Here is a 26912-nt window from a genome sequence, read left to right as displayed (position 1 = left end):
AACCTGTTCATCTGCTATAGTACAAGATGCGCTGTGGGTTTTTGCATAATTTGAAAGGCATCTGCTCCTTTGGAATACAAATAACTAGTGAGATGTGAAAGATTCTCCTCTCATTTACACGGGTTCAACGCCTCACACTGCAGTGATGTTAAAATGGTGTAACCAAGAAAAGAATAGTTGTGTGTGCTTTTATAAAGCAATAATATTTCTATGAGATCATGTTGGCAAAGTCTGTTTGCTTGTGAATCCTTAGGGTATTTTCTTTATAACTAAAAAAAAAATTAAAAATTTTAAAAAAAAGATGTCATGTTCAGAGACCTTTACAAATTACCTTACTGGGGTTTCCAAAATAATTCCCTTTCACTACGTGAAAGCATAAAGTTTAGAGGCATTGAATTTAATTTTTTTATTGAACATTTTCCAAAATACTTATGTTGAAGCTCATTTCTCTCCTTCTTTATTGCATCACTGCTGCTTAGCATAAGTGAGACATAGAGACAGCATCCACATATTTTAGTATTGCCTTAGTAGCTAAATAATCACACCTGAGTCACTGCCTTCTGTGTTTTAGGTGAGCTGAAAAATATTCCCTTAAGGAAACTGTAAACAAACTCCAAAACTTTTCTTTTATGGTGTAGTAGATGTTGCAACTTTATTACTTGCTAACAAGAAAGTATCTTTTCTCTGTGAAAGCAGTGAAAAATTACAGTTATCAAAATCTGTTCGTTCTATTTATGGGCTGTATTTGTAGCCAGCTGATTTTTGCATAATGCCATTTGAAATTATCCATTTAACAATGATGGATGATACAACTGTGTTGCTCTCCCTCCACTTTGTAACTGATCCGTCTACTTATAGATTGCATTGGACATGTTGCTGATGCTTTATTTGTAAAATTCAGTCACATATGTGAGAAATTTGTTCATTAAGTCTTACTGACTTTACAGAGGCTTCTCAGACAAGTAAAGATATTCCTCTATATAAGCAAAACCAGCCCAATATGTGGAGTGAAAAGACCTGGGAATATTGTGAGGTTTGTTAAATGCATTAGAATTTAAGCAGTTAGACTAGACTTGAATAAAACATAATCTGTAAGACATTCTGAATGTTTAAATTAAAAAAGTTGCAGTCCTAAATTTCCATCAAAACACTTCATAGTGATCTTTTATATTACTTAGCTGTATTTTGCATTTGGTACAACAAAATATTTGTCATGAGTAAAATATAACTCTTATTAATATAATGCTTGTAATATTTTCCCTAATTATCAAATTTTACAACTTCTGTGAAGTGTGAGTCCAGAGTTAAAGTTCATGAGCAAATTAATTAAGCAGTAAAAGTTTCTGTGGGTTTTGTTAATGGTTCCGTTTAGCATCCGAAGTTGATGAAGACTTCTGGAGATACGCGGGATGCAGGTTAAAGTCCCTCAGGAAATGGGGTTGGCTGCACTGCTCTGCTTGAAAGTTTGTGCAGAAAGGCACTGGATTTGGGGAGGCACTGAAATACGAGCGGCCGCTCTTTTCTGTGCCGTGTGTTAGCAGACATTGATAAGTCGTGGAGATGACCTCCATCTCCCAAAGAGACAGAAAGCTAGAAATGAAGACACATTTCTGTTATCAGTCTGCTGTGGGTCGTAAGTTGAACTGGTGTTATATTTTCCTCTGAAAGCCACGTAGCCTTGACACAGTGTTTAACAGTGTTAAGCTTATTGCTGCTGAGCTAAACATGTCTGAAGTGAACGATGACCCTCACGTCTTTGCAATAGCAAAATGTCTCCCTGATGTGATCCCAAAGACTTGGAGCATTAAGTTAATTTTCCCCTGGATTTCTGAGCTGCCTTCTTTCTACCCGCCAGAGAGCTCGTGAAGAATACAGCTTCTGACCGAATGACAGAACATGGAGGGTGAAATTAGATGCATTCAATTAGAAGATGACAAAAAGCCTATCTAAATATTTGTCAGGATGCTACTTACAGGACATAGTATCCAGCCAGGGAAGTGAAAGGCGGACACTCTCAGGACTTAATAGTCTGGGGGGAAAAAAAAATGGGTAAATCATCCAGATTCTTTACAGTCTTGGAAGGGATAATTGAGGGTATCAAGTTGGCTGCTATGCTTCCTGGGCTAGTGATCCCTCTCATGTAATCTCAGATTAGTTCTTTGCTTTTATTCACTTAATACAAAATAAACATTACAAAGTTTTCTGGACCATTTGAGTAAATAATGTTGTTATTTGACCACAAGAGGATGATTAATGCAGTGGTTTCTGGGAGGTATTGAAGAAAGAGGAACTTCACCTTCTCTTCAATATAAAAAACACACTACAAAACAACCAAACAAAATGGCAAAGCCACAAAACTCAAGGAAGTGAAGAAGGTACAGCAAACTGTTGGCTGTGAGACTGTCAGACAAGAAGATGTACTGGTTTTCCAGAGGACAAAATTATGTTCTTGGAAACTTAAATTTGAAGTTAGTTAAACTGAAAGAGATCAAAATATGCAGCTTGGTTTAGCCACATCTGTTTATCTGTAAATTATAATAACTTTTTTTAAGTAAGGGAGCAAATCTTTGACTTGTATTTTCCTGCCCAAAAAGTTTTAATTATGAAAGTAAAATTAAAAGTAAATACAGCATATCATGGTTATTGTAATTTTTTTTTCATTTGTGTTACGGCAGTTCAAGGGGGAATGTGACTATGATAGGGTTAATCCAGCTACATAAAAATCCATGCTGTGTATGATAGTAGTAAAGCTTGTGATCCCTTGATCTTTGATTAGATCCAAGCTAGTAAATATCTTGTGTTTAATCAGAATGAGTTGTTCTGCATGTAGTGTAAGTCACCTTCACAGATGGGATGTAGCAGCAGAGTTGTTTGTGAATATTTGTTTTAATCCCTTCCAGAACAAGCATGCTTTATGTTTCTTTGTTGTAAATCAGATTCAAGCAACTAAAGACCAGCATGAAGGAAAGATATTTACTTGCAGTCAGGAGTAGGACAGACGTTTTTTCCTTTTAAAAGAAAATGTAACTTAGTAGATTCTTAAAAGGTATTTTTACTGTTCCGTAAAGATAACTAACACACCATGGCTGCTTTTTTAAACTGGGATGCAAACATCAGTACCTGGATTTTCTTCTTAAACTGTCCAGATACATTTCTATCTTAGACTATAAATATAAAGAGACTAAGATTTATTACAGTTAATGTTCAGCCTGTATTATTATCCTGTATTTTAGAGATATTTAGTTAGAATGGCTGTTCTCTGTGCTGGTAAGCTGAAATTATGAAAATGTTATCTGTGAGGATACTTGTTTTGTGTGGTGTGTCGGCGTCCTATTTACCTAAATCTGTCATAATTGCCTTCCAATACATCTTCCTCTGACACACCAAATATTGAAAATGAGATGGCTCTTTGCTGGGAGTTTTTCTACTGAATGTCATTTTTCTGTGTTCATAACTTGATGGTAATAGCTGGACGACCTGTAGTTAAATGCGTCTCAATTTCTCTCACTTATTTTTCCTAATCACCACATGGAGCCTTCAGTGCTCAGAGGTGTGATTAGATTTAACCTGCCATCATATCTGAAGAACTTTCTGTACAACATATTATACATTGCAGGAATTATAGATGTAAATGGTGGGTCTAAGTGTGATATATAAATAGATATAAAGATGAGTTGCTCTCATGCCAAAGTTAACTCCTGTTTATTTTTTTTTTTTCTGCTTTTAACAGAAAGACTGGAGAGCCCCCACTAATAAATGGCTGGATTCCTTACCTTGGGAAAGCTCTGATTTTTAGAAAAGATGCTTACAAATTCTTACTGGATCAGCAAAAGAAATTTGGAGATATTTTCACTGTACATATTGCTGGTGAGAAATATTTTAGTATGTATCTTGATTTTTTTTCCATCAGTGAAGTTAAATACTAATACAAATGTTTAGTTTAGAATCTTCCTTAACCCAAAACATTTTTCTCTAGCATAGACCCATAAAAATCCCTCAGATTTACATATATTGTAAGCATAATAGTTATCTATAAAATATCACTATCAATGTGTGGATTTATTTACATCTCTAAGTATATATGTATTTTGACAGATTTTGTAGGTATGTACTGTATGAACATAGATTTTGCCAGCATATTAAATTGTGTATTGGTGGGTTTTTTCCTAAAGAAAGGAGAACTAACATAATCTTGACACTGCACAGAAAAATATTAGATTAAATTTAGAAAACACTTAAGAAAAAAAGTGCAGAATTTGTTCTCACACATTTTACAACTGGTTGACAGGAACACAAGGGAATGAATGACACATTGACTCAGTGATACAATCGGGACTGGAACACAGAAACTTCCCGTTGCCAGCCTCTTACTCTGATCATGCTTGCTGAAAATAACAATATAATAAAGTATGATATAACCTTGCTGTTTCCTGTATTTATAACTGTATTACTAAGCCAGTTTGAATACAAACATTTGAGTGATTTCACATAGGCACTTATCTGTGGAAGAAAAACATAGAATAAAACTAAAATCCTGAATGAAAGTTAAATATATAAATTTACATCTATCTATAGAGATCTACTTTTTACTAAAGTCAGTATAAAATCCAGTATTTTCTTCTGTTCAGAAAGGCAAGCTCTTATTAATATAGATGTTTATAATCATCTTCTGCACCTTTACATGCTGATATCCCTGTTCAAATGATCAATTTTAGTCTATATAATTTTTAGTTATTCCTGTAGTTTTAGGGAGTTTGAAACAAAAATGTTCAGTGTAAAATGTAAAGTTTGCTATTTTTTTTCCTAGGGTAGTAGCGTTAGCTTTATATTTCTATAGAAGCAATATTTTGGAATTAATTTTTTTTAAGTCAATTAATTTAATTGCAAGCTTTGTTTAATTAATAAAAAGTTTCCTCCCTTTAAAAAATCTGTCCTTTTGTCCCCTTGGAAGAGAATTTTTATTGTATTAAATATGTTATTTTTTAAAATTTCATTCAGGATTTTTTTTTTTGAAAACTGGTATAATCAGATCTTTTGCAACTTGAAAGTGAGTTTGGCACAGTACAACACCAACTCTTGTTGAAATACAGTCTTTTTTATTGTTAATTTGAATTCACCCAATAATACAGTTTTGGCTTCTTACAAATACTGATTAATAGCTATAATTCAGATACTAGTACATTCATAAAACCGGATACAGTCATACTTCAAAATCTTAAAAGTGTTTAATCAAATTTTTTTTTGCCTCTTTATTATTTTATGCAAGATGTTTGTGTTTAACCAATCTGTGAGTGTAATTTAGTTTCAGAAATTTCTATTTCCATGATAAACCAAATTCCATCTCAGATAATCCCCCATGTTCAAGTGATTTGAGCCAAGCCTCCCTTAATAAAGACTGAGGTAAATGGAGTTAGTTCTGGATATCATTTCAGTCTTGTGCAGGGAAATGTTTGATTTTGTGAATTCATCGTAACAGAGACACCACTTTAGGTTCTCTTTTTCGGTATAAAAGTGCTGACCATCAGGACTTCACTAAAGAGAAATAGTTTGTCGTCCTCAAGTCAGGGAGGAAACCAAAGCTAGTTAGTGCCTTCTATCATGTCCTGTTCCAAAGGCATACAGGATTTCTGTATGTCTTACTGATTTGACAAGGATGATGTTTCTGTGCTCGGTAAACATAGCGTAGCCAGCTGTATGTGGACTATCATTACTTTACCCCCCTGGTGGATGTCTAAAGGTCCTGTCAAAAAATTTTATCAATATATATTTTTATAATTATTGGTTCTCAAACTAGTTCATTTGGAAAATGCAGAACGATGCTTGGAGTTTCTGGCGTTGCCCCGTACTGGTAACGCGATTTTGCTGATTGTACTTTCCCATGTGATGAGCAAATGATTGTCATCCCTAAAAGTCGCAAGGGACATGGATGTCATCTTAATAAAGAAATTAAAAAGCACATCTTTCTATGAGAAACAATGTAAATTCCTGACCTGTCGCAGAAAATAGTTCTCTAATTGCTTTTGTGTGGTGGTGCAGCAGAATCGTTTTCCCCAAACGTCATGCCAGCGCAGCACCACTGTACATCATTGTCAGCAGTTCAGCAGAATCTCCCTAATAAGAGGACGATTACGTAAATGCGATAGTCTTGGGGGGAAAAAAAAAAAAAAAGAAAAGATCAGAAAAGAAAATAATAAGAAGGGGAAGCAGAGAGAGAGTCTGTGGCATTGAGATGATCATACTTCCCAAGCGCCTCTGCTTGTTAAGGGTCAGCAGCATAGGCAGACGGCTAGGTAAGAACTTAAAGAGCTTGAAACAGTTTTGTCATTGTTTCTCGGGATTACACTCTGTGTCCTTTTCCTATCAAGTTGATAGGAGTGATAATGAACCCTGCAACATTCTCTCGGAGACTAACTCACCTTTAATAAAATAATCTTCCTGGTTTTTGCTAAGCACAGTTGCCTTTTTGAATACTGCTGCTAAGTCATTATTTTCTTTAAAGCATGATACACCTACAGTAGCGTATCACATTTTTCTCTCATAGGCAAAAGGTAATTTACATTAACTCCTTACCAGGCTGAAGCCTGCTCCAAGCATTACTGAAATAACATCCATCATTAGATGCCATCTGAAATGCTTGTCTTTCATCATTAGCATTAAAAAGGTCCAGAATGCATTATTAGACTAATTTCTTAACTATCATACAAATACTGGCTTCTGTGCTCAGATTTACCGAAGTTGACAATTTTCATATTTTCCACATCAATCTTCTATTTCTAGGAGATTGAAGAAACTAAATGGAGATAACCAGGCTATTTGCAGCATGGGTGTAATGCGGACTGAAGAATTGGATAGTGAAGTATAAATTCTCTGTAGCCATTAAAAATAAAAAATCAGAGGGTTTTTTGCAGAAATAAGGATACATCTCTTGTTTTGACTTGTTTTTCTGTATTAAATAAAATAGCTCAGTGGCTTAAACTATTGTGAATTGGAGTGTGACATTTCTATATGTACATGTCTACTTAGTTTTTGGTGTTGAAGGGGTTTTTTACAAACTAACAGGGAAAGGCTTAGTCTCTAGTGGTTTCTATATGAATGCCTTTAATATTTAAGGCTACTTGATTGGTGGAGACAGTAGTATGCCTTCATTTTTGGCTGATTTGGCATTACATTTTTTAGTACTCTGATGGAAATCCATAAGTATCAAGATTTTGAATTGATTTCAGAAAAGGTTACTTTCCAAAGATTATCTTGGCATTAGCTGCAGTGGAAAGACATGGGAGTAGAGGGGGAAACTTCATTTTAAAATACCAAATAATAACTGAAAACTTTATGAAAGGTTTTAATTTATTGGTCTCTGACACCACCAGGGACAATCAGTGGGAAGACACCTCACTGGGGACAAGGACAGGATTTTAAAAGCAAAACTAAGGACCATATTGGCACTTAAAAAATTTAAAATCATAACTTGAGGTGAGAAAGTTTGTTCCACTTTGGATGTTTTCTGTTCCGGGTGTAGAGGAGGTGTTGGGGCACGATTTGTAATTAGCAATCTGTTCCTGCATGGATGAGACCGGGCTAAGCAGTGTAGCCATGTAGTGCATCTGTGTGCAAGGATGACTGTAATTGTTAAAGGTTCCCATACCCACTCTCACAACTTTCTAACTGCCATTAATTAGCCCTAGGTTTTAGTACTTTTCTAATTAAGAGATCTAAAATTAGATTCTCGATGGCATACATAAACAAGCTGCCTTTGTTATAGGGGGGTTCCACTTTTCTGATTATCTAGACCCTTACTAAATGTAGCAACAAGAAATATTTTGGTTTATGTGTTTATATACGTTGTTGACTTGCAGTGATGTGGTCTGGAGCCTGAATTGATTCTACAAAATGAATTATATTTTGTTACATACTTACTTTTTGCTACCAGGAACCTGATGAGAATAATAAAACCAGGATCTGTAATATGCTTTTTCTCAAGGACTTTTTTTTTCAAAGTATGTGCTAGTGGTGAGTGAGTTTTGATTTAAAATTATTACTAAAATTGTTTGTCTGAAAACTCATTTGCTGAAAATCATTTTCTTACTTAAAAATGATAAGAATTGATGTGCGTTTGCTAAGTGTCTGATTAAAGATCACAAAGAAACTCATATTTTGCATCAGAAATAAGCAGATGGTGGACAGATGGTTTAAATTAATATTAATTAAAAATCTTAACTTAAATTGTTTACCCTGTAAATGCAAAGTTAAGAAGCCAGCTTTCATCTTTAGGGTTAATAACACTCTAAATCTATTTATTAAAAATTGCTCCAATGGACATTCTTTCCAAGCTTTGATCACAAAGATGGTAGCCTCAATAAAGAGCATGAAAGTAGGTGAAAGCTGGAAAGAAAGGGTAGTTCTAGGACTCATTAACAAAGATCCTGCAAGACTAAAATCAAGTAAAGACTAAAAATTCCTGTTAGCCTCTGTAGTCAAAGGTCAAAAAAGGGGACTGAAAATTCAGGATCTCTCCTTCATGCTAGTTTCTCAATACACCTGTTCTTTAAAATTAAATTTACAGCTATGGTTGATTATGTTACAGTAAAACAAAATCCATGTGTATCTTAAAAACGTTCACACACTGTTGACAAAAAAGAAAAAGGGTTCAAATTCTGTCCTGATATATCCTTTACATTTCCTTACTAGTTCACTGGGATTGCAGTTGATGTAATTGGGAGGGGAATTACGGCAGCTGGTAATTGTAGAGGAACTCCAGAGTGTACCCAGATACCATAGAGCACTGTGTGTGTATATAAATCAGAATATGAAATAACTATGATAATTCAGATATCACTATATGGTAACCATGGATACTTGACATTTTTAGTGGTAGTGACTACTTTATCTCTGGACATCTGTCACAGAGCCAAATTTGGTCCGCAGTTAAGCATGTAGTGTTCCCATTAAAATCAAAGGAGATTTGTCCCTGTAGTGAGACAGAATTAGACTGTAAGTGCTGGAAGCTTTGCTCTTTCTCTGAGTTTGTGACTGGGATATTTCAGAGGGAAAGTGTACTTTTTAATAGGTACCCTTTTTCCCGAATGCACCTCTTCATTCAAGGTAAGAATCAGGAACTCTGAATTCAGAACCATCTATAAAGAGCTAAGATTTAATTGAGCTTTGGGAGTGTTAGCATTTTGATTCATAGTAGCTTCTCCAAATGCTTTTTTTCAGCAGTTGTCTTGAATTTTAGGGAGAAATTGCAGGACTTCTCTGGCAGGGACAATTTGAAAAAGCATTTAACTTGATGCCATCCCATCCCACTGTACAAGGAGCTGAAGGCACCACTGTGTCACCTCATTAAGGACCCTGGGAAGGGTGGGAGGTTGGTGGTGCACTCTGACACAATGGATCCTAACACTGGGACAGTGTGTATCCCAAAGTGGAGCCCGTGCTAAAAATGGTGCCTGCTACGTCATAGGCTGTGACTTTGCATTCATAAACTAAGATAGTCATGTTATGGGTACTAAGCAAATTCCTAACAAAGAGTTAGCAAAGCTTCAAGGAAAAAGAGCCAGATGTGAGAAAAGCTTTAAATGTTGGGGGTTTGCAGCATGCAGTTAAAGCTGGAATTGACAGATTATGAGTTCCTGTGTCATCTGCTTGGAAAAAGCTGCCTAGGCACGTTTTCTACTCCAGCCCCTGTCATTCACTTTCCTCTGTGCAGGTGAAATGTGTGTGTTTCTTGCTTTCTGCTAGTGAAAACCTACAGTTTCCAAATGTTGCTATGACTCCACACTGTATTTTCATGAATTAGACCTGAGTAGAAAATTATTTATTTCAGAGCACCACATTTGAAGAGATCACACACAACTATTGGCAAAAACAGTAGATCTGTCTACATGAAAATGGCTTCACAAGGATTTTAGAAGAACCTGCAAAGTGTACACTGGTGGAATCTGCATCCTGACAAAGAAAATCTGAATAATATTTGTTTCATAATTATTTTTCTTTGCAGATTTATTCACATATCTTTGCTTTGGGTTTTTTTCCCTGCATGCTTTTTTCACAGACTTCGGCTTATTTTCAGTTATTGCTTCTGGAAGTGTCACCAGGTTTATAAAAGTGCACATGTCAATAATTATTTTCTGTTCTTCTATTCAGGTAGATATATTACCTTTATCATGGACCCATTTCAATATGTCTATGTCATCCGAAATAGCAAGCAACTTGAATTTCATGAATTCGCTAATAAAATGGCATCCAAAACTTTTGACTACCCAGCCTTGTCAAAAGGAAAATTCCCTGAACTCAAGGAAAACCTGCACAGAATCTACCAGTATCTACAAGGCAAGCCTTTGGATATAATTTCTGACCACATGATGAAAAATCTCCAGGATATATTTGAATGGAAATGCTCACAAGCAACAGATTGGGAAACAGAAAAAATGTACAAATTCTGCTGCTCTGTAATGTTTGAAGCCAGTTTTGTAACACTATATGGAAGAGTTCCTGCTGCAGATGGCCACAAAGTTATTAGTGAAATCAGAGACAAATTTATCAAGTTTGATGCCAGCTTTCCCTATTTAGCTGCAAACATACCAATTGAGTTGCTAGGAGCTACCAAGAAGGTTCGGAAGGAGCTTATACATCATTTTTTACTTCAGAACATGACAAAATGGCTGGGAGGGTCAAAAGTGGTCCAAGCCAGACAAGATATATTTGAGAAATATGAGCTGCTTGGAGATTATGACAAAGCAGGTAGGAAACTTATGAATGATTGCTTGTCTAAAATAAAATAATTTACTATAGACCTTTGAAATAAAAAGGCAAAATGGCGACCTTGAAATTTTTTTATGTTCTTTCTAATTGGCTAATGATAAAATGTTTTACTCTGAAACAACCCTCTATGATAATTGATTTTTTTTTTTTGTGCTGAGGTGGTAAAACAAGATACTTAATGGTGATAATGAGAAAGATTATAACTGAGCTGCATTTCCTCCCCTTATTCCCCCCACCCCCCCGACATTACATTTCAAACTATTCTCATTAAGCAGAAAATTAGACTTCAGAAGCCTATTGGTCCTCATTAGCATTCACTGATCCTTGGCTGGGTCTGTGTCCTAACATCTTTTAATTAGCACACTGCAAATCTAATCAGTGTAATAAACGCTATTAATCTTCCTTTTCACTTATTTTCTCCCAGCACATCATTTTGCCTTCCTGTGGGCCTCTGTGGGAAACACGATTCCAGCTACATTCTGGGCCATGTATTATCTTCTGCGGCACCCAGAAGCTCTTGCAGCGGTGCGTGACGAGATTGACCATTTGCTGCAGTCAACAGGTCAAAAGAGAGGGCCCACATATAACATCCACCTCACCAGAGAACAATTGGACAACCTGGTCTACCTAGGTAATTTATTTTTATCTGTTAGGAAGAGGAGAGGGGCTCTCCCGGCAAACTCGGTTTATCACTCATTTCTGTTTACTGAGAAGGTGGAGGACACAGCTGCCTAATTGACATAATAACACCCATTTACATCAATTATAAATTATGTAGTTTATAGCTGTAGATACTCTCATTGCATGTAAACATTAAAGCCTAGGTAATTAACTATGCAAGGTATGCAAAAGGCTAAATCGAAGCTTTGCAATTATTTGAAAAAAAGTTGATGCCTATTAAGTTGTTTGATTCTGAGCATCTGCCGAAGTGTTAATGCATTTCAAATACTCCTGTACGGCACTGCCAAGAAAGACCCTTTTCTGAAATTAAAGTGGGATTGTATATTTAAACTGCAAATATATTTTATCTGCAAGCATTTTCTTTCTTTCTCTCTTTAACAAAACAAAAAAGGCTTCTAAAACAGGCTTCTGTTGGGCAATGCCTCCACATAAAATATAAGAAGATAAAAATTAGCAGAGGACAAACGGTGGTTTTAGTACTTTATTCAAAAGAGGGAGTTTTAAGGGAACTATACATCTTCGAGTTCTGGATTCAGGGTTCAGAGGGAGACCCTTGCCAGTGGTCACTGGAATTTGTTTGAATCAGGAGCTGTATAGGCCTTCAGAGCATCAGCTTTTGGTTTCACGTCATTTGGTAGTGAATAGACACTGGCAAGAGAAATGGTGAAGATAGCCCAAGGGATGAAAGATGGTGTAGCAGGTAGGTACCTAACTTTTAATCACCTATGAATCTCCACAAGTAGTGCTACAAGGGCAGACAACAGCTGAACAAAAGATTAAAGGTTCAATAATCCTCTGTTTTTAAATATCAAAACCAATCCCGTGTTCAAAACAAGCTAATGTCCATAGGTCTTGGTAGCTCATGACCTGAACTGATGCTCTACTCTTAAACAAAGCTGTGCCAAGGCATGGTGGTGGAGCAGTGCATTCTGTGCCTGGTTTGGATCCTTGTAATAGCTGCCATTCTCCAAGATCATCCAATGTGGCACATTTCAAGAATCTGTGTGCAAACTTGATTTGATTAGTACAAGTATAAAATTGAGTCCGATGCATTTCCTTTGTGTTAGAGCATTAATATTAATCTTACATACCATGAGTCTACGAAGCTGGTTATTTCCGGAGTCATGGCTGTTTTGATGCAGATTTATCTCTAACCAATGGAGAATGTTTTTGAAGTACAGCAGGTATTGGATGACAGTTCTGGTGAGTAACATGACTTTGTAAGCATTTAATGGATTTCTAAGGAGCACCAGTAAAACCACTTCACATCAGAGCTAGCATACACTAATAAATAAGTCACCAAGCATCAAGAAGATCAAAAGAGAACTTAGTTTATATTTATAGACTGAGATGGGAATGGCCAATTAAAAAAAAGGGGGAGAAAAAAAAGGCTCCCCAAAAGTGTAGGAATAAGGAAAATAAAACCATGTAGTTCACTAAAACCATCTGGTGCAAAACAGTATGAACAGTTTAAAAACATTAACTGTGTCATTCCTCTGCTTCTTGAAATCTTGAAGTACCTTGGTAGCATTTGATTTATGTGTTGAGAGGGAAGTGCCACATCCTACTTTGTAGTATTCTTGTAACACTTTTGTTAAATTTCATAATCATGTTAAACATAATGTGATATGAACAGAAGCTAGATTTCAATTCTTGTGGCACTTAAGTCATAAAGGGCTGGATACTGTCCCATAAAATAATAATATAGAAAAAAATCTGTACCATAAGAGAATTAGAGTCATGCTTCAGTGGAAAGGGGAAAGGGATGTTTTGCTAATAAATGTGTAGGAGGGACAAAGGTCCCAAATTGCACTGCTTGCACACCAAGACCTCCCCTCTTGCAGGAAGGCCACTGACCCCAAACCTCCAAGACTGAGCTTTTCCTCTTTCTGTTCCCTCTGTGCCAAGCCGGAGCATAGGAAACTGGGATTGTGTCCCTGCTCTCAAATGAGGCAGACCAGGTGGGATGCTTGCATGTTCATCACCTTGTCATCTCATTCTCCTGTTTTATGTGCTCTGATTCTCCGTCCTCTTTTTGGCCTACTATAACAAGAGTCTTTTTGATTCTTCATGCTATGGAGAAGAAGCACATATTGCTAAATGTCTTTCTTCAGAAGAGCATTGTTATTATGGTCACATTGTTGGGTCTAGGGAACAATATGGCCTGATTTACTCCTGAATTCTAAGCTCAGGTAGATGATTATTTTATTTTTTAAAACAACAACCAATCAACTAAACCAAAATGTAAAACACATTAAACCCAAAATCAAACTAGCAAATTTTGGCCCTGATTATCTTCTTCTGATGGCATTTCCGGGGCAGAACCCTTTGTATTGTCTGCATAACACAATACAATCCCAAAATCCAAACGTGTGTATTTGTGTGCACAGAGTAACATACATTATTAGACATTGTGGCTCATAACAGAGCTGTAATACGGTAAAGGACACATGAAAATGGTCTGTCAGTTAAACTGGTTATAATGGAAATGCCAAGGGTAAAGCAGAGATGTACTTAGTGCATTTTCAATGCTAGGCATGTTTAGTCAGTTCGTTTATTTAATATTAGTCCATTCATTTATATGGTGAAGTATTCTTGCCCCAGGTCATTGCTGAATCCCAGATATTCCTGCAAAAAGAGCACAGCTTGAAAAATTGTTTTGTACACAAGAAAGGGTAGGGACCCAAAAGGAGCTAATACAGAGTGTGTAGTCGTAACACAAATGCTAGGCATTAAAATCAGTGGTTGAATTGAAAGGAATAAATATATTTTTCTGGAATGGGCTGGGCAGTACCATTTAGTTCTGGGTAAGATGCAAATGTACTTGTTTCAGATCATCGTTTGTGTTGGCACACCGTGATGCCCATGGGTAAATGACCCCCCAAATATTTGCATACTCGAAAGCTATTTTCCTACAATACACGCTAATAATTATTGCACCCTATTACCTGCTCTGTGTTAGTGTAAAATTAACAATCCATTACTGCACAATAAGTTTTATAAAACATTTACAGATAGAGATCATGTTTAATTAAAATTAACTTGCCTACGAAAGCCAAATGCACTTATGATTCGCAATGACCTTTTATTACCTGCAGTCCCTTGTTTTGGCTGGATGATTGACAGCTTGCTGTTTGGCTACCATGTTGTATTTCAGCTGACAAGACTTTTCATTTTAACTCAATTTGCCTGCCTATCACAAGCTGGTGGCAGGCCAGGCTCAAGTCACCCAGCTTTGCCTCAGCAGCTTGCTCTATTTCTCATTAGTACGCATTTATTCAGTGGAAATTGGAAGACAAATGCTTGAAGGCATGTGAACTAAGTATAGCAAATTAGGGTTTAAAGACTGAATATTTATAAGTATATTGAAACAGTTTTTAAAAAAAAAAAGTCTAGAATGAATTGGAAGCTGAGTGCTAGCTTTAGTATAAGAGAAATGAAGAGAGAAGTGGGAGGATTCTAAGAATAACAATACTATGAGATATATCTCTGTCTTCCCCCCTCCTTCTCTCTCTAGAAAAGATGTAAAATCTCTCTGACAACACCTTATCAAACAACAGCCTGGCTTCTTTATGTAGCGCTTGCACAGTGAAGTTTAGCATCTCATGTGTGTAAGAAGGGGGGAAAAAAATGAGGGTCATGTTCATTTGCTGCTTGGTTATCCCTTGGTATGCTTTAAATTGCCTTGTTTGTTCGGCACAAGCACAGAAACAGATGTTGCTCTACCGTGCTGGATAATTTACTGTACCTCACGGTGCAGAATGGAAGGCCTCCCAAGCTACCCAGCTGGTCTGTCAGCAGCGATGGCTGGTGTCTGCTGAACTATGACAACTGCAAGTAAAGGCTGCAGTTTTATTGTGCAGTTGTCATTCCTCTCAATGTATAGCTCTGGCATTTGTGGAAAGCTGACTGTCTATTTTTTTAATGTGAGCCTGCAAAGCCATATAAGCTCCATTCTCCTTTGTTGATCATAATGTGACTCATTACTTTTGTCATCTAATGATTATCGGCATGATCGCTCAGAGCGAGAGCCAAGCTCGCCTTCCACACATAACTGGTACTGGAAGGTAAAACAGATTTGTCATTTACGATCTGACCGCTAAGCCACACTTTGTGCTCCATTATTGTGATTAACTTCTGCATAAGATATGCTGCCCAATTGTCATTTGAGATCCGGCAGCGGGCAGGGACAGCCGCGCTTTCTGGGAGGATGTCCGCCGATAGGATGTGACCGCATTGCTTGGGTGGTTAAACGTGCTGCTATTTTGCCGCGGCACTTTATAATTATTTCTCTTTTTTTTTTCCCCCTCCTTCCCTCTTCCTCATTTGACTTCTGCTGTCTCTATGTATGTCACCACCATTTCCAAACGGTGGACTGGTACAAAGCTACCAGCTTCATTTTCTGCAGGTTGAAGGCAGTCTGGAGCCGAGGCTGGACCCTTCCTTTGTACCGCATAAAGTTTTGTTGCCAGAGCGCTGCCAGTTGAAATCTATCGTGTCAGGTGCCTTGTGGCTATCCGCAGTAGAGGCCATCTTCTGGAACCAGGGTTCTTTTCTGGCTTCGTCACCAACAAGCCGATTTGACTCTGCCTGATTATAGTAACGAAGGCAGTCCAAAAGAATATGCACAGACTCACTGTACGTCACATTGAATCACGGCACTGGCCACACAAAGCTGACCGCAGCCTCATTTCTTTAGACAAATGCATGCTTAAGGAAAAACCTCCTGCAAGAAAGCATCCAGGGCCACTTTATTTGCTATGCATGCTGCACCAGATTTAATTTTTAGTGAAAGAACGTTTGTTATTATTCTTTTCAGAGACATCTACACTGGGTAGCTACTGTCTCTAATAAACTAACCTTTTGGGTGCAGCAATTGCAGTGCCTTGGTGAACACTTAGAGAAGGCTTATTTGATATCACAAAACATAAAGGCAGACACAAATGGATTATTACATGCAAATGAAACCCTATTTTAGGCTATTTTTCACACTAATGATTAGAAGGAATCAAGTCACATATAACAGTGCCCATACACACTGGTGGAAAAATAGTCAGTTTTGATTACAAAGTGAGAGATGCAGCCCTAGACAGGAGCTACATGCTGATATACATGCTATCAGAATGATTTATGCAAATTATGCATATTATTCCCAAAGGAATTCCTCCTCAAACTGCCAGGATAAATTGCCGGAAATTAGCCATAAAATCTGTCGTGCTAGGAGCAAAAGGTGAAGGCCACTGGGAAAGCAAGGACATTCAGCTTCTGGAGCCTTCCAGGATGTGATGGTGGAGACAGAAATCTTGCTTTCCCCAAACCTGAAAGGACTATGTTTTGTTTCCTCTAGGCCAATTAGAAGTGTCTTTTTCTCTTAAAATTACTAGGCAAATAATGAATTGCTTTCATTCACTCTGACCACAACAGACACTATAATTTGGCAGCATACTGCATTGAAAAGAAAATGCATTTAAAAATTCTCAGAATGACTAGAGAATTAACAAGCAGAATGATTTCTAATGTATAGTCCTACCATTAAATCCAACATCTTTCAAAAGGCAAGCTGAACAGCTCCATGGATGCTTTCGCTGGTACTTGTTTGCAACCGCCAAAATATATGTAAATGCATAAAGCGTTCATGTCTTTTGATTGCGTTGTTTTCAACACGATGCCTGAATAATGACTTTCCACCCAAAACCTGGTGCTGCTTACAACTGACAGGATTTCTCATCACCATCAGGGAGAATCACTTCGGGAGGTTCAGCACCCCTGAACTGCCCCACCCCAACACTGGGGGGTTGTGTATTGCCTCCTCCTGGTCTCTGCTTTATGTTTGGTTTGGCTTGTGTGGTTTTTTTCCATTTTTTTCTTTCCTTTAGCCTGCCCTACTAAACTCATGGAGAATCAGCAGCTGTAGCCATGTATAACTTCCAGTCATCTCCCATATTTCTGATGTTTCCCCCCTCCCCCCTTTTGTTTAATCGCAGAGAGTGCCTTAAACGAGAGTTTAAGAATGTGCTCGTCCTCCATGAACATCCGCATCAGCCAAGAGGATTTTGTTCTCAAGCTTGAAGGAAATCAAGAAGTCGTTTTGAGGAAAGGAGACTGGATAGCCCTTTACCCGCAGATTTTGCACATGGACCCTGAGGTCTATGAAGATCCTAAGGTAAACATTCAGCTGGTGCTACTCTTCCTACACTCCAGGCACATCGAAGCAGCCAAGCCTTTTGTGATCTGTGGGTTGTTTTGCCTTTTTTTTTTTTTTTTTTTTTTTTTTTGTTTTTTTTTTTGGGTTTTTTTTTGTTGTTTTTTTTTTTGTTTGTTTTTTTGTTTTTACTGCTGTTCCTTCTTGTGGAACAAATCTTCCTAGTTTCAGATGTATTTTCTAGGGCCCTGCAGGTCAAAGGATTCATGGCCTGAAGAGAGAAATATGGTGATGAGACTGCCTGCACTGCTTTCAAAGGAATTGACAATTGCACATTGACTACCATAAACTTTAGGCTAAATGTGGGCTTTGTTTGGCAGTGGATCATTTGATACCCAAGGAGGGCTGAATAATAGAAGGTGGTTTAAATAGCAAATAATGTGGGCCATTTAGCTAAGTGCCCGCAAAGCATCATTGACTCTCTGAAGCCCTATAATAGCAGTGTCTTACTTGAGCCTTATGCTTTTTCACCTCCCTTCGTAGGGATTCACCCCTTCTTGATCAATTAGAGTGTTGTGAACTTGAGACTGTAAAGCTGTTGCTCTGCAGCGAAGCTCGGAGGGTAATTGTGTCATCTCCTTGTATTTTTCTCTGACGCTCAAGTTAATGAATATCAAAGACTCAAAATTAATCCACCCTGCCTCAGCTGTAATACAGCTTCAGAAGTTCACCACCTGCATGCAAATTGAATAGTCCTCCTGTCGGCTAGGTTGCTCCCCGGATTGCTGTCCCCAGCCCAGGGTGCCACAGAGGAAGAGCAAGAAGGAGCAAGGGTGCACGCTGAGGCTGTTAAATGGCTCGTCTGATAAGAGAGGCGAGAGCTTGTACCTCGTCCATTCCTCACCCCTATTTTCCTAAGCAAATGGCTGTCTCCCAGCCATGCTGATTTCCATCCTTGGCATTTGAGCCAAAGAAGAAAGGAACTGGATTTTTTTACATGTTTATAGAAAACCCGTGTTAGAGACGTTGCTCCGTGAAGCTCTCCCTTTCAGGAATTTAAAGATGAGAGCTTGCAAAGAAAAGATGAGATCCAAGTGCCTCGTTGGTGCAGGACAGCATTTCGTTGTGTAGGAGCTCTGCCAGTCTCAGTGAGAGGAGGTGTGGAGCATGTTGGAGTCAGCAGGAGTAAGGTATAGTCACTGGGATGAACATTGGAGCCATGAGAATGAAAATTATATTCAGGGGAGCTCTGCTGGCTATCCCCACCCAAAAAGCAAGATAAAGCCTGCAGAGAAAATCAGGATTTTAAAAATAATTCATCTATTGGCAAATAGTTGATTAATATTTTTATCCTTAAAAAGGATAGATAACAGCTAACAAATAAGCTTTTTTTTATTATTTTATCCTTAACACTTTATTTTGGAGAACGTTATTGATTTGTCAAAAGTCCATCTGTTTGTTTAGGTCCTAGACCAAAAGCATCAGTGTGGAAACTGATCTCCTCCCTTATCCAATAATTGCAGAATATATTACCATATTTCTATTGCTTGAATATATCTGCTTAGTATCAGCTCTGCTCAGCTTTCACAGTACAGCTTTAGTTCATATATTTTATCTTTTTGATAGTGAATGAGCAATCCACACATTGCAGTACATTGATTTCAGCACATGGGCCCCTCTCGAAAAGTGGGGAAATCACTGTTCTGTTTGGTTCTTAAAATATGCAGTGTGCTTTCAACAATAACTACTGAGGATCAGATAGAGATGGAGAATGAATTTTTTGAAAGGTGCAGTCTTGAGCTTGTCATGTATTTAGGGAAAACTTTTCCTGGGAAAACAGGCAGCTTGATGAGATAATTTTGTAGCAATGCTTTTTCTCCTGGATACATAAATTTAAGTTCAAGCTATCTTATGCTTTGGCACCATATCGTGTAAGTGTAAGCATATATTTCTGACCTCTTTCTCCACCCATTAAGGCCTAAATAAATTAGTCAGTTTTCTATAAAGTGTATAAGTGAAACCCTAAATTCTAACTCAGCTAGTTATAGAGCTCAGTAAATGAACTCTGCAAAACCCATAGAGTAAGTATCAGGAAACCCTGCAGGAAACCCTCTATGGTGACTTCCCAAACAAAGCTAAATACAGTATGTGACAGAAGGAGACTTAGATCAATCACAGGAGATTGCTCGGTTTTCATAATACTTGGAGCAGCTCATCCACACAGAACTTAACTGCCTGCTTTCGCTCAGCATCCTGACCTTTCCCTTGCTGTCAGCCACCATGTCTCTTTCAGGAGACCTTGTGCAAGGCTGAAAATTCCTTCATTTTTAAAAAAATTAGTCTTTTTTTAGTCAGTGAACTAGCTTTTAAGGAAACACTACTCAACCCAAGGGGCTTCAGCAGCCCTGAGTTTGATGTTACTGTCATTGGCTGCATTCCTGTCTCACACTTGTTTTCTGTTTTCCCTGTTCCTTAGACAGCAATTTATTTTTTGTTAAAAGCAATTGCAAGTCTCAGAAAGCTCTTAATATGACAAAGAAAGCATAAGGTTTGATCCAGTGTGTCTGTATGTTCAATAACACAGTTCTTAATTCCTCCAGACACCAGAAGTGCACCTTGTGAAAATGTTTGAGCGAAGTGAAGAGCTCTGGGTTGGGTTTTTAAGCTATTGCAGTTCATATTTAGCAGTGCTTTTTAAAACCAGTAGGATTTAGAATTCAGGAAGTAAATCTTATGGTATTCTGGACTTGCATTTGTTACTGTGCTGCACCAAATGAAGCAATAACTTCCTGGTAGAAAAAAATAAAGGCGTGCTTCCCTTTGGCTGGGGTGTACGAAGAGACTGAAAAGAATTACCTGTCAGTGGAAGCAGACATAGAATCACCTTTATATTTGTGGAAAATCCAGGCCTCTGCCATTTAGTGAAATAAGCTCTTGCTCTTCAGCACCCAAAGTTACATCCCCTCCAGTGCACCTAGTATTTGCTCCCTTTCTCACTGACCACCTCCCCTGGCATTTTTTTCTCAGCAGCAAGATCTGGAGTGCATGATTTTCAGAGCCTTTATGGGTAGATCAGTATCAGTGTATTTTTAATGGTGGTGTGGGGTTTTTTTAATCAGTTGAGGTCGGTTTCTGTCTGACTGACTTGTTCCCAGCCAGCTCCAAATGGCTGCTGCTATAGCAGATGTATGCAAAGCAGGACAAATGCTAATGAGTGACCATAAGCAAGAAGTGCCTGTCATTTTTATTCAAAGCATGCAGGAGGGTTTTGTAAGTGGTTAATTTGCCATTGACTGAGTGAGGATGCCAGATCTCCTTCATTCAAAAACACAAATTATTTCTAGACAGGGATCCTGCTACTCAAAAATAGTCAGAAATATGTTCAATTTATGGAATGTAGGTTACAAGTGTGACCTCAAGCCTTACTTGAAAACACCCTCTTTGTAATGGCCAGTCACTGGCATTGTCCTCCTTTGCTCACAGCTTCTGCAGCAAAATATTTGAAGATAAGATGTGGCAAATTAAGCAGCGACCATCTCCAACTGAAAGGAAAACTGACTGCAAAGCACTGGAATTTTCGAATAATCTGCACCATTCGGTGCAAAAGAGGGTTTGCTCTGGCTTGCAAGACCAAAATTGGTGCAATGCATTAATTTATTCATAGGCATTTGCAGAATTTGGCAGATTATCCTTATTCATGATGTATGTACCACACTGAGTGTGTATGATGCTTTACAAGAAAATTGTCCTTCCACTAAGGTTCATTGTCCCTGCTACAAAGCGGTCAAAATCTAATTACAATCAATATAGGCCAGACACTCAGTGGATGAGATGAGGAAGTTGAAGGAGCTTGATGTAAAAGGACTAAGCTAAATAAGTGGATTTAAAGAGTGTTCTTTGCAGGGAAGATAATGTGAGTTAATGAAACTTGAGGGAACCAACTAAAAAGAAGAAGCTGTCAGCTCCTTGTCTTCCTCTTTATCTTATTTTCTGGGTTTCAGACGCGTTACCATTGTGCAAAAAAGCAGCTCATGTAACTGCCTTGTTAGATATCACGCTGTCTCTCTCTTTCTCTTTCATTTTCAGGAGTATAAGTTCGATCGATACATAGAGAATGGCAAGAAGAAAACCACATTCTACAAGGCAGGAAGAAAACTGAAGTATTTCCTAATGCCCTTTGGCTCTGGGATCAGCATGTGTCCAGGGAGGTTCCTTGCAATGAATGAGATGAAGATGTTTCTTTTCATACTATTGTCTCATTTTGATGTAGAACTAGCAGAAAACAAAGCTGTCAGACTTGATAACAGTCGCATGGGCCTTGGTATCCTCCTGCCAGACGTTGATATTGCCTTTCGTTACAAGCTAAGGTCCTTAAGAAATTGAGCAGCTGCCTATATGCCTTCCACTAATCTCCATGTTTGCTCTGTTTCATCACTCAGCCTTATATTTTTGGAAACAATTGCTTTTCCCTCTCTGCTTTTACCTCCTTCCTCTTTGTTTCTAAGGAGAAAAGCTGTTGGGCTGGAGGTAGAGACCAGATGCAGGGATGTCCAACCTCAATTTGTCCTGCTTGCATTGCGAGAAGTGAGGTGACGTGACAAGAGTCTGGCCAAGTAAATAGCCCAGCATCTCTACAAGGTGCATCCCCATACTCTTGGCTGTGAGATGAGCAGGATTTACAGGAAAGATGAATCCAGGCCACTTACATGAATATCAGCATCTGCTCATAAAAGCATAATAACAAGAAAGGAGGAGCTTCTTGTGATTATTATCCTAACTTTATATTTACTTTATTTCTTTCATGGTCTTGAGAGTCTTCGCCCTTTTTTTGGGAGGTGTGATGGAAGTTGTGTGGGGTGGTGGAGGGTGATTTGCAAGAATGTCTTACTGCTGACACATTTCTAACTTCAGGTTTATGTACTGAGGGTGAATGCTTTGCTTTCTTACTCCTTTTCCTTTTTTTTTCTTTTTTTTTTTTGGTGCAGTGAGTGCAAAAATTTAAAATATGTGATTTCTTTCCTGCAATCATTTAAAGTCAGAAGAGAAGTTCTGTTGAATAGTTTTAATAGGCTCTTGATCAAGCCTAATTATCTATTTTGGCTTTTGAGCCCCCCCCCCCCCCCCCCAAGCATATTGTTCAGGGAGAAAATATATTCCCATTTTAAATTATTCTATCACCACAAAAATTAGCTTCTCTTTCTCTCACTGTTTCTGAGTAACATGCTCGTGCATTTATTTTGACTGTTTCTTATGTTTGTTCATTTCTCCGAAAAGGCAAAAGAGGAAGAGGGTTTCAAGGGCAAGTGTGGTATCTAAAAATGCTTTTTAACATTGTTTTACCTTGCCTAAGTTGTGCATGGGCAGAGTAGTGTGACCTGTGTTTGGAAACAGACTTGTCCATCTGCAGATTGGAAAATAGGCTCTTCCCTGGGGCCAAAATTTGAGCAAGTGAAAACCCTGGGCAGCCACAGAAGTTTATACTGGCTGCCCAACCTGCTCACTGGGTGCCCAGCTCTTGTTTGGAAAATTAATTTCCTAGTGCAAAAAATCTGAGATTTTAGACCCTGTCTCTCTTCCCAGCCATCACTTCAGAGATTGATGAGGATTCCCATGGCTGTCCAGTCTCAATTTGCCAAGATGATAATTGTAATGGCAGAATAGCCACATCTGTGGGCCTTGCCTTGTGTTCCTAAAAAAACATCTCTCTTTGGGATGTGCCAGAGTAAGTCTTTCAAAATCAGAAATTCTACTAATCTATATGGCACTTGATGGCCTATGGATGAAAACTAATATCTAAATACTAATAATTATGTATTGTTATTTTTGTATAAGTCTGTTCAGTCATTTGTGTATAGCACATACTCTAAATAAGCATCAGCATCAGTAGGAAGACTTTCAGAGATTGATACAGCCACATTCCAAGTCCTCCAAGAAGGAAATTGTGGTTTTGTGAGATATATTAGATAAACATTTTCTCTTAATATATAGTATCAATAATGTCTACAGATTTGGAGTACACTTACATTAAATGAACTTTATGGTTGATTAAATGCTTTAACTTTACTTCAACATTTAATCAACAGCAAATGCTGATTATTGCTTTGTGCCACAGAGTAAAATTGGGTTTTATGGAGACATTCTTGTACTCAGGTTACTTACTCCTGTGGTTACTCTGTAGAAGCTATTCTGTACTCAGCTGCAGCTCACAATCCAGTTTAGACATTAGAGCCTGGTTTATTGAGAGAGGGAATGTTGATATCATTACACTGTTGACTGTATTCCATTATTGCTTATATGTAAGCTGTAAAATGTCTCATGCTACAGTTATGATGATTCCTTCTTTGGCATCCAACTTTAAAACAAACCTGAAGCAACTGCGAAAAAAACACTGGGTATTTGTTTTAAACAGAAGCCTCTTTCTTATAATTGTCTTCTATTTTTAGGGTTTTGAATTAGAGTATCACTGGCTGCTGCGTAATTTGATAGGGCATAATAGGACTGTGCCAAAAGTACATGCAAATCATTAGTAGTTTCAGATTAACTGCTGATCAATTTGTATAGTATCTATTCTGAAATTAAAAGAAGAACTAGATTGTCTCCAAAGTAGCAACATAAATCTGTATCATATGCTCCATTTAAAAAAAAAAAAAAAAAAAAAAAAAAGAAAAGAGAAAAGGGTCAGAATCTTTCCCAGGAGTTGGATGAAACCTCTATGAAGCTGCTTGTAGACCTTGCATCAAAGTTAGAGAGCACCACGCAAGAGGCCAGCATTCTGATGAGATAAAAGTTGCTTGCTCGTTTTGCTCAAGAACCAAAATAATGAAATGCAAAGCAGGGTCTGCTCAGCCTGGCCTGGAATTGTGTCCCTGGTAACCCAGGCTCCTGGTAGATTAGTTTAGCTGGTAAGAACTGCATCACTACTTTGGCACACCTCGAATGCTGAGGAAGTAAACCACACCCACATGTAAAGCCATGAGAGCCGGAGTTGGACAGGGAGGTTAAGCCCTTCTGGTCCATGTATTCAGCAGCTGAGGAGGGGACATACTGGCTGTTCGGACCAGGAGTGACTCAGTCTCCATGGAGCGGGACTGAAAGGCCTGTGGTGTTGGTATTCCTGGTTAATAAGCTGAGACAGCACAACAGGGTGTAGCATCCCCAAAAGTCCCAGCTGGAACCAAGCTAGCTTCAGGGTGTCAAGAAGAGCATGTTTCCTTTTTGATGACCTCCTCTGCTGCAGGAGGCAGGATTGTGCAGCTCTGGGTGTCTGTCACTGGAGCACAAAAGGCAAAATCATCTAAGCAGAAAGAGCAGTGCTCTTTGCCAGCATTCAGGTGCTGGCTGCAGCGCAGGCTGGGAGGCGGCAGACCTGGGCTTCCCTCTCCCACCTCTCTACTTCAGCAGAGGGGTCTGCCCTTCCAGCCCAGCAGTACCTTCTGGGGGCATCCACAGACCTGGCAGGTGCAGGATCAGGCAGGAGGAGCACGTGGTACCCCCTGAATTCCTCTGCTGTTCCTTGATGAATTGGTGCACTCACCCATCAGTTTGAGATGTGACTCGTCTGGTCACTACCAGCCTCTGACTGTAAGTTGTTGATGTCTGCGGCTGTATCAGTAGTATCTTCTGCTATTAAAAAACATAAGCACCTTTTTTCTCATTAAAAAAAAATAGGTTTAAGTCAGTCTGGCCCTTTAGAGCACCCAAGAAGAAAGTTAATTTATCATGAACTAATGTGAATGCTAAAACACAGTTTTTTAATTATTCTTCTTATTTTAATTTACAGATTGAATGTTCTCCATTTTCATGTTGGCACTTAGTACTGCTAGATGCTATTGTAAACTTTTTAAAATGTTCCAGTATTTAGGAAACCATCTAGTATATGTGTACCTGTTTGCAAATTAGATTTTAATATCTCTATCTGTATGAGCTAATGTAATAATATAAAACCATGAAAAAGTTGTTCTTTATGCTTTTAAGCCAGCTGCATGTCACTGTTTTTGGCATTGCTGTTTTTATGAATAATTACTGGTCTGTGAATTTTTCTTGTAGAATGTTACATGATCTTTTATTTTGTCATTATTGAACGGTCATTCAAGAGATTGTGAAGTGCTCTTAATTTTGCAAACTCACAATTTGTATATAGATGAACAATAGCTAGGTTCTATTTTAACAGTTAATATCCGTTGTTCAGGCTCCTAGATCAACTAAGGTACTTCTGAGCAAGAAAATAGAAATTTCATTATTTTAGTAATCTAACATCTTAAAGGAATTTTGTATTTCAAGGGCACAATAAAAAGGAATATATCTATTTTAATATTGAATGATTGTCTGTGGTATTTTTTCCAGCTTATGTTTATACTTTTCTCATAGATTCACAACTATTGCTTTAATTTTTTAATAATTATTTCAACATACTACATTTTTCTGTTATTTGATCTTGACAGATATTTCTGTAATGAAAAGAAAAAAAAAAAAGCCTTTAGTTCAGCAGTGAAATACAGAAACTCCTTTGAATACTGGAAAGTATTGTGTCTTTTTTATCACACCCCCGCCAGGAAACATAAGCCAGTTCTCATCAGGTGAGGTTAAAAAAGTGGTACTTCTGACATTCTTAGGACATTATTCAAAATTAATATAGAGATCTGCAGTCCACTAGTGATCCCTAAGTGCAACTCCTAGGCTTTTACTTTTGCAAACCTCCATGTAGTACAAGATGTACTGCCTAAAGTAAAATATTCTGTCTTCACAGATCATTCATTTTAAAAGGGGATATGAATGAAATTGTTACGATGCACAGCACTGCACCAGCAAAGCACAACTTGGCTTTTCTAGGTATCACTGTAGCTGCTGAGTTCTACAGGTATTTAATAGGAAGGTTGTACCCTAAAGACATCGGTGTTTCTCCATTCCTTCATGCAGAAATGCTTGCCAGGTATATCTGGAGAGTTATTGAGCATGCTTCCCTGAGAAGACAGACCTACAACATTTTCTGGGTTTGGCAAATGTGTGTAGCTGTGCAATTGTTCTAAATTCAGGCTACATTAGAAGTTATTGAAATTTATAAATTAAAAAGTGGCATTGTTTGAGATTTCTTGAAGGGCACATTTCTGAGTGAGCTTTCCATAATGGTCCGAAAGATAGCTTGAGAGGAAGGAGTTAGTGAGACCCCCCCCAACACTGTATTTTATCCAGTATTTGATTTGATACTAGGTACTGTCTTGATGTTACTTGTATAGCACTGTGTTTTAAAACTGTTCAAGGTATCAAATTATGCATATGCTTAACTCATATGAATAAAGCTATTCTAACTGCCAGACCATAGAAAGTGAAA

The 26912-nt window shown here is 38.0% G+C and overlaps 1 protein-coding gene across 3 annotated transcripts in view; it reads left to right on the top strand.

Annotated features, from left to right (window-relative positions):
• LOC121340234 (cytochrome P450 7B1) overlaps positions 1 to 24261 on the top strand; it is a 34820-nt gene extending 10559 nt beyond the window's left edge. For 2 of the 3 annotated variants that reach the window (XM_041412860.1, XM_041412858.1), the window contains exons 2-6: positions 3731 to 3867; positions 10144 to 10740; positions 11186 to 11392; positions 17427 to 17605; positions 21671 to 24261. In XM_041412860.1, coding sequence (XP_041268794.1) covers positions 10164 to 10740; positions 11186 to 11392; positions 17427 to 17605; positions 21671 to 21967 — 1260 coding nt within the window. In that variant the 5' untranslated portion in view covers positions 3731 to 3867; positions 10144 to 10163 and the 3' untranslated portion in view covers positions 21968 to 24261. Of the gene's footprint in view, positions 1 to 3730; positions 3883 to 10143; positions 10741 to 11185; positions 11393 to 17426; positions 17606 to 21670 lie in introns of all 3 variants that reach the window. The other variant, XM_041412859.1, reaches the window with a different exon arrangement.
• Positions 24262 to 26912: the final 2651 nt, after the last annotated feature.

The sequence above is a fragment of the Onychostruthus taczanowskii genome, unplaced genomic scaffold (genome assembly GCF_017590055.1).
Source record: "Onychostruthus taczanowskii isolate IOZ18803 unplaced genomic scaffold, ASM1759005v1 scaffold4, whole genome shotgun sequence".
Lineage (NCBI taxonomy): Eukaryota > Metazoa > Chordata > Aves > Passeriformes > Passeridae > Onychostruthus > Onychostruthus taczanowskii.
Note: the sequence above shows the minus strand (reverse complement) of the source record. Positions and strands in the feature narration are given on the sequence as shown.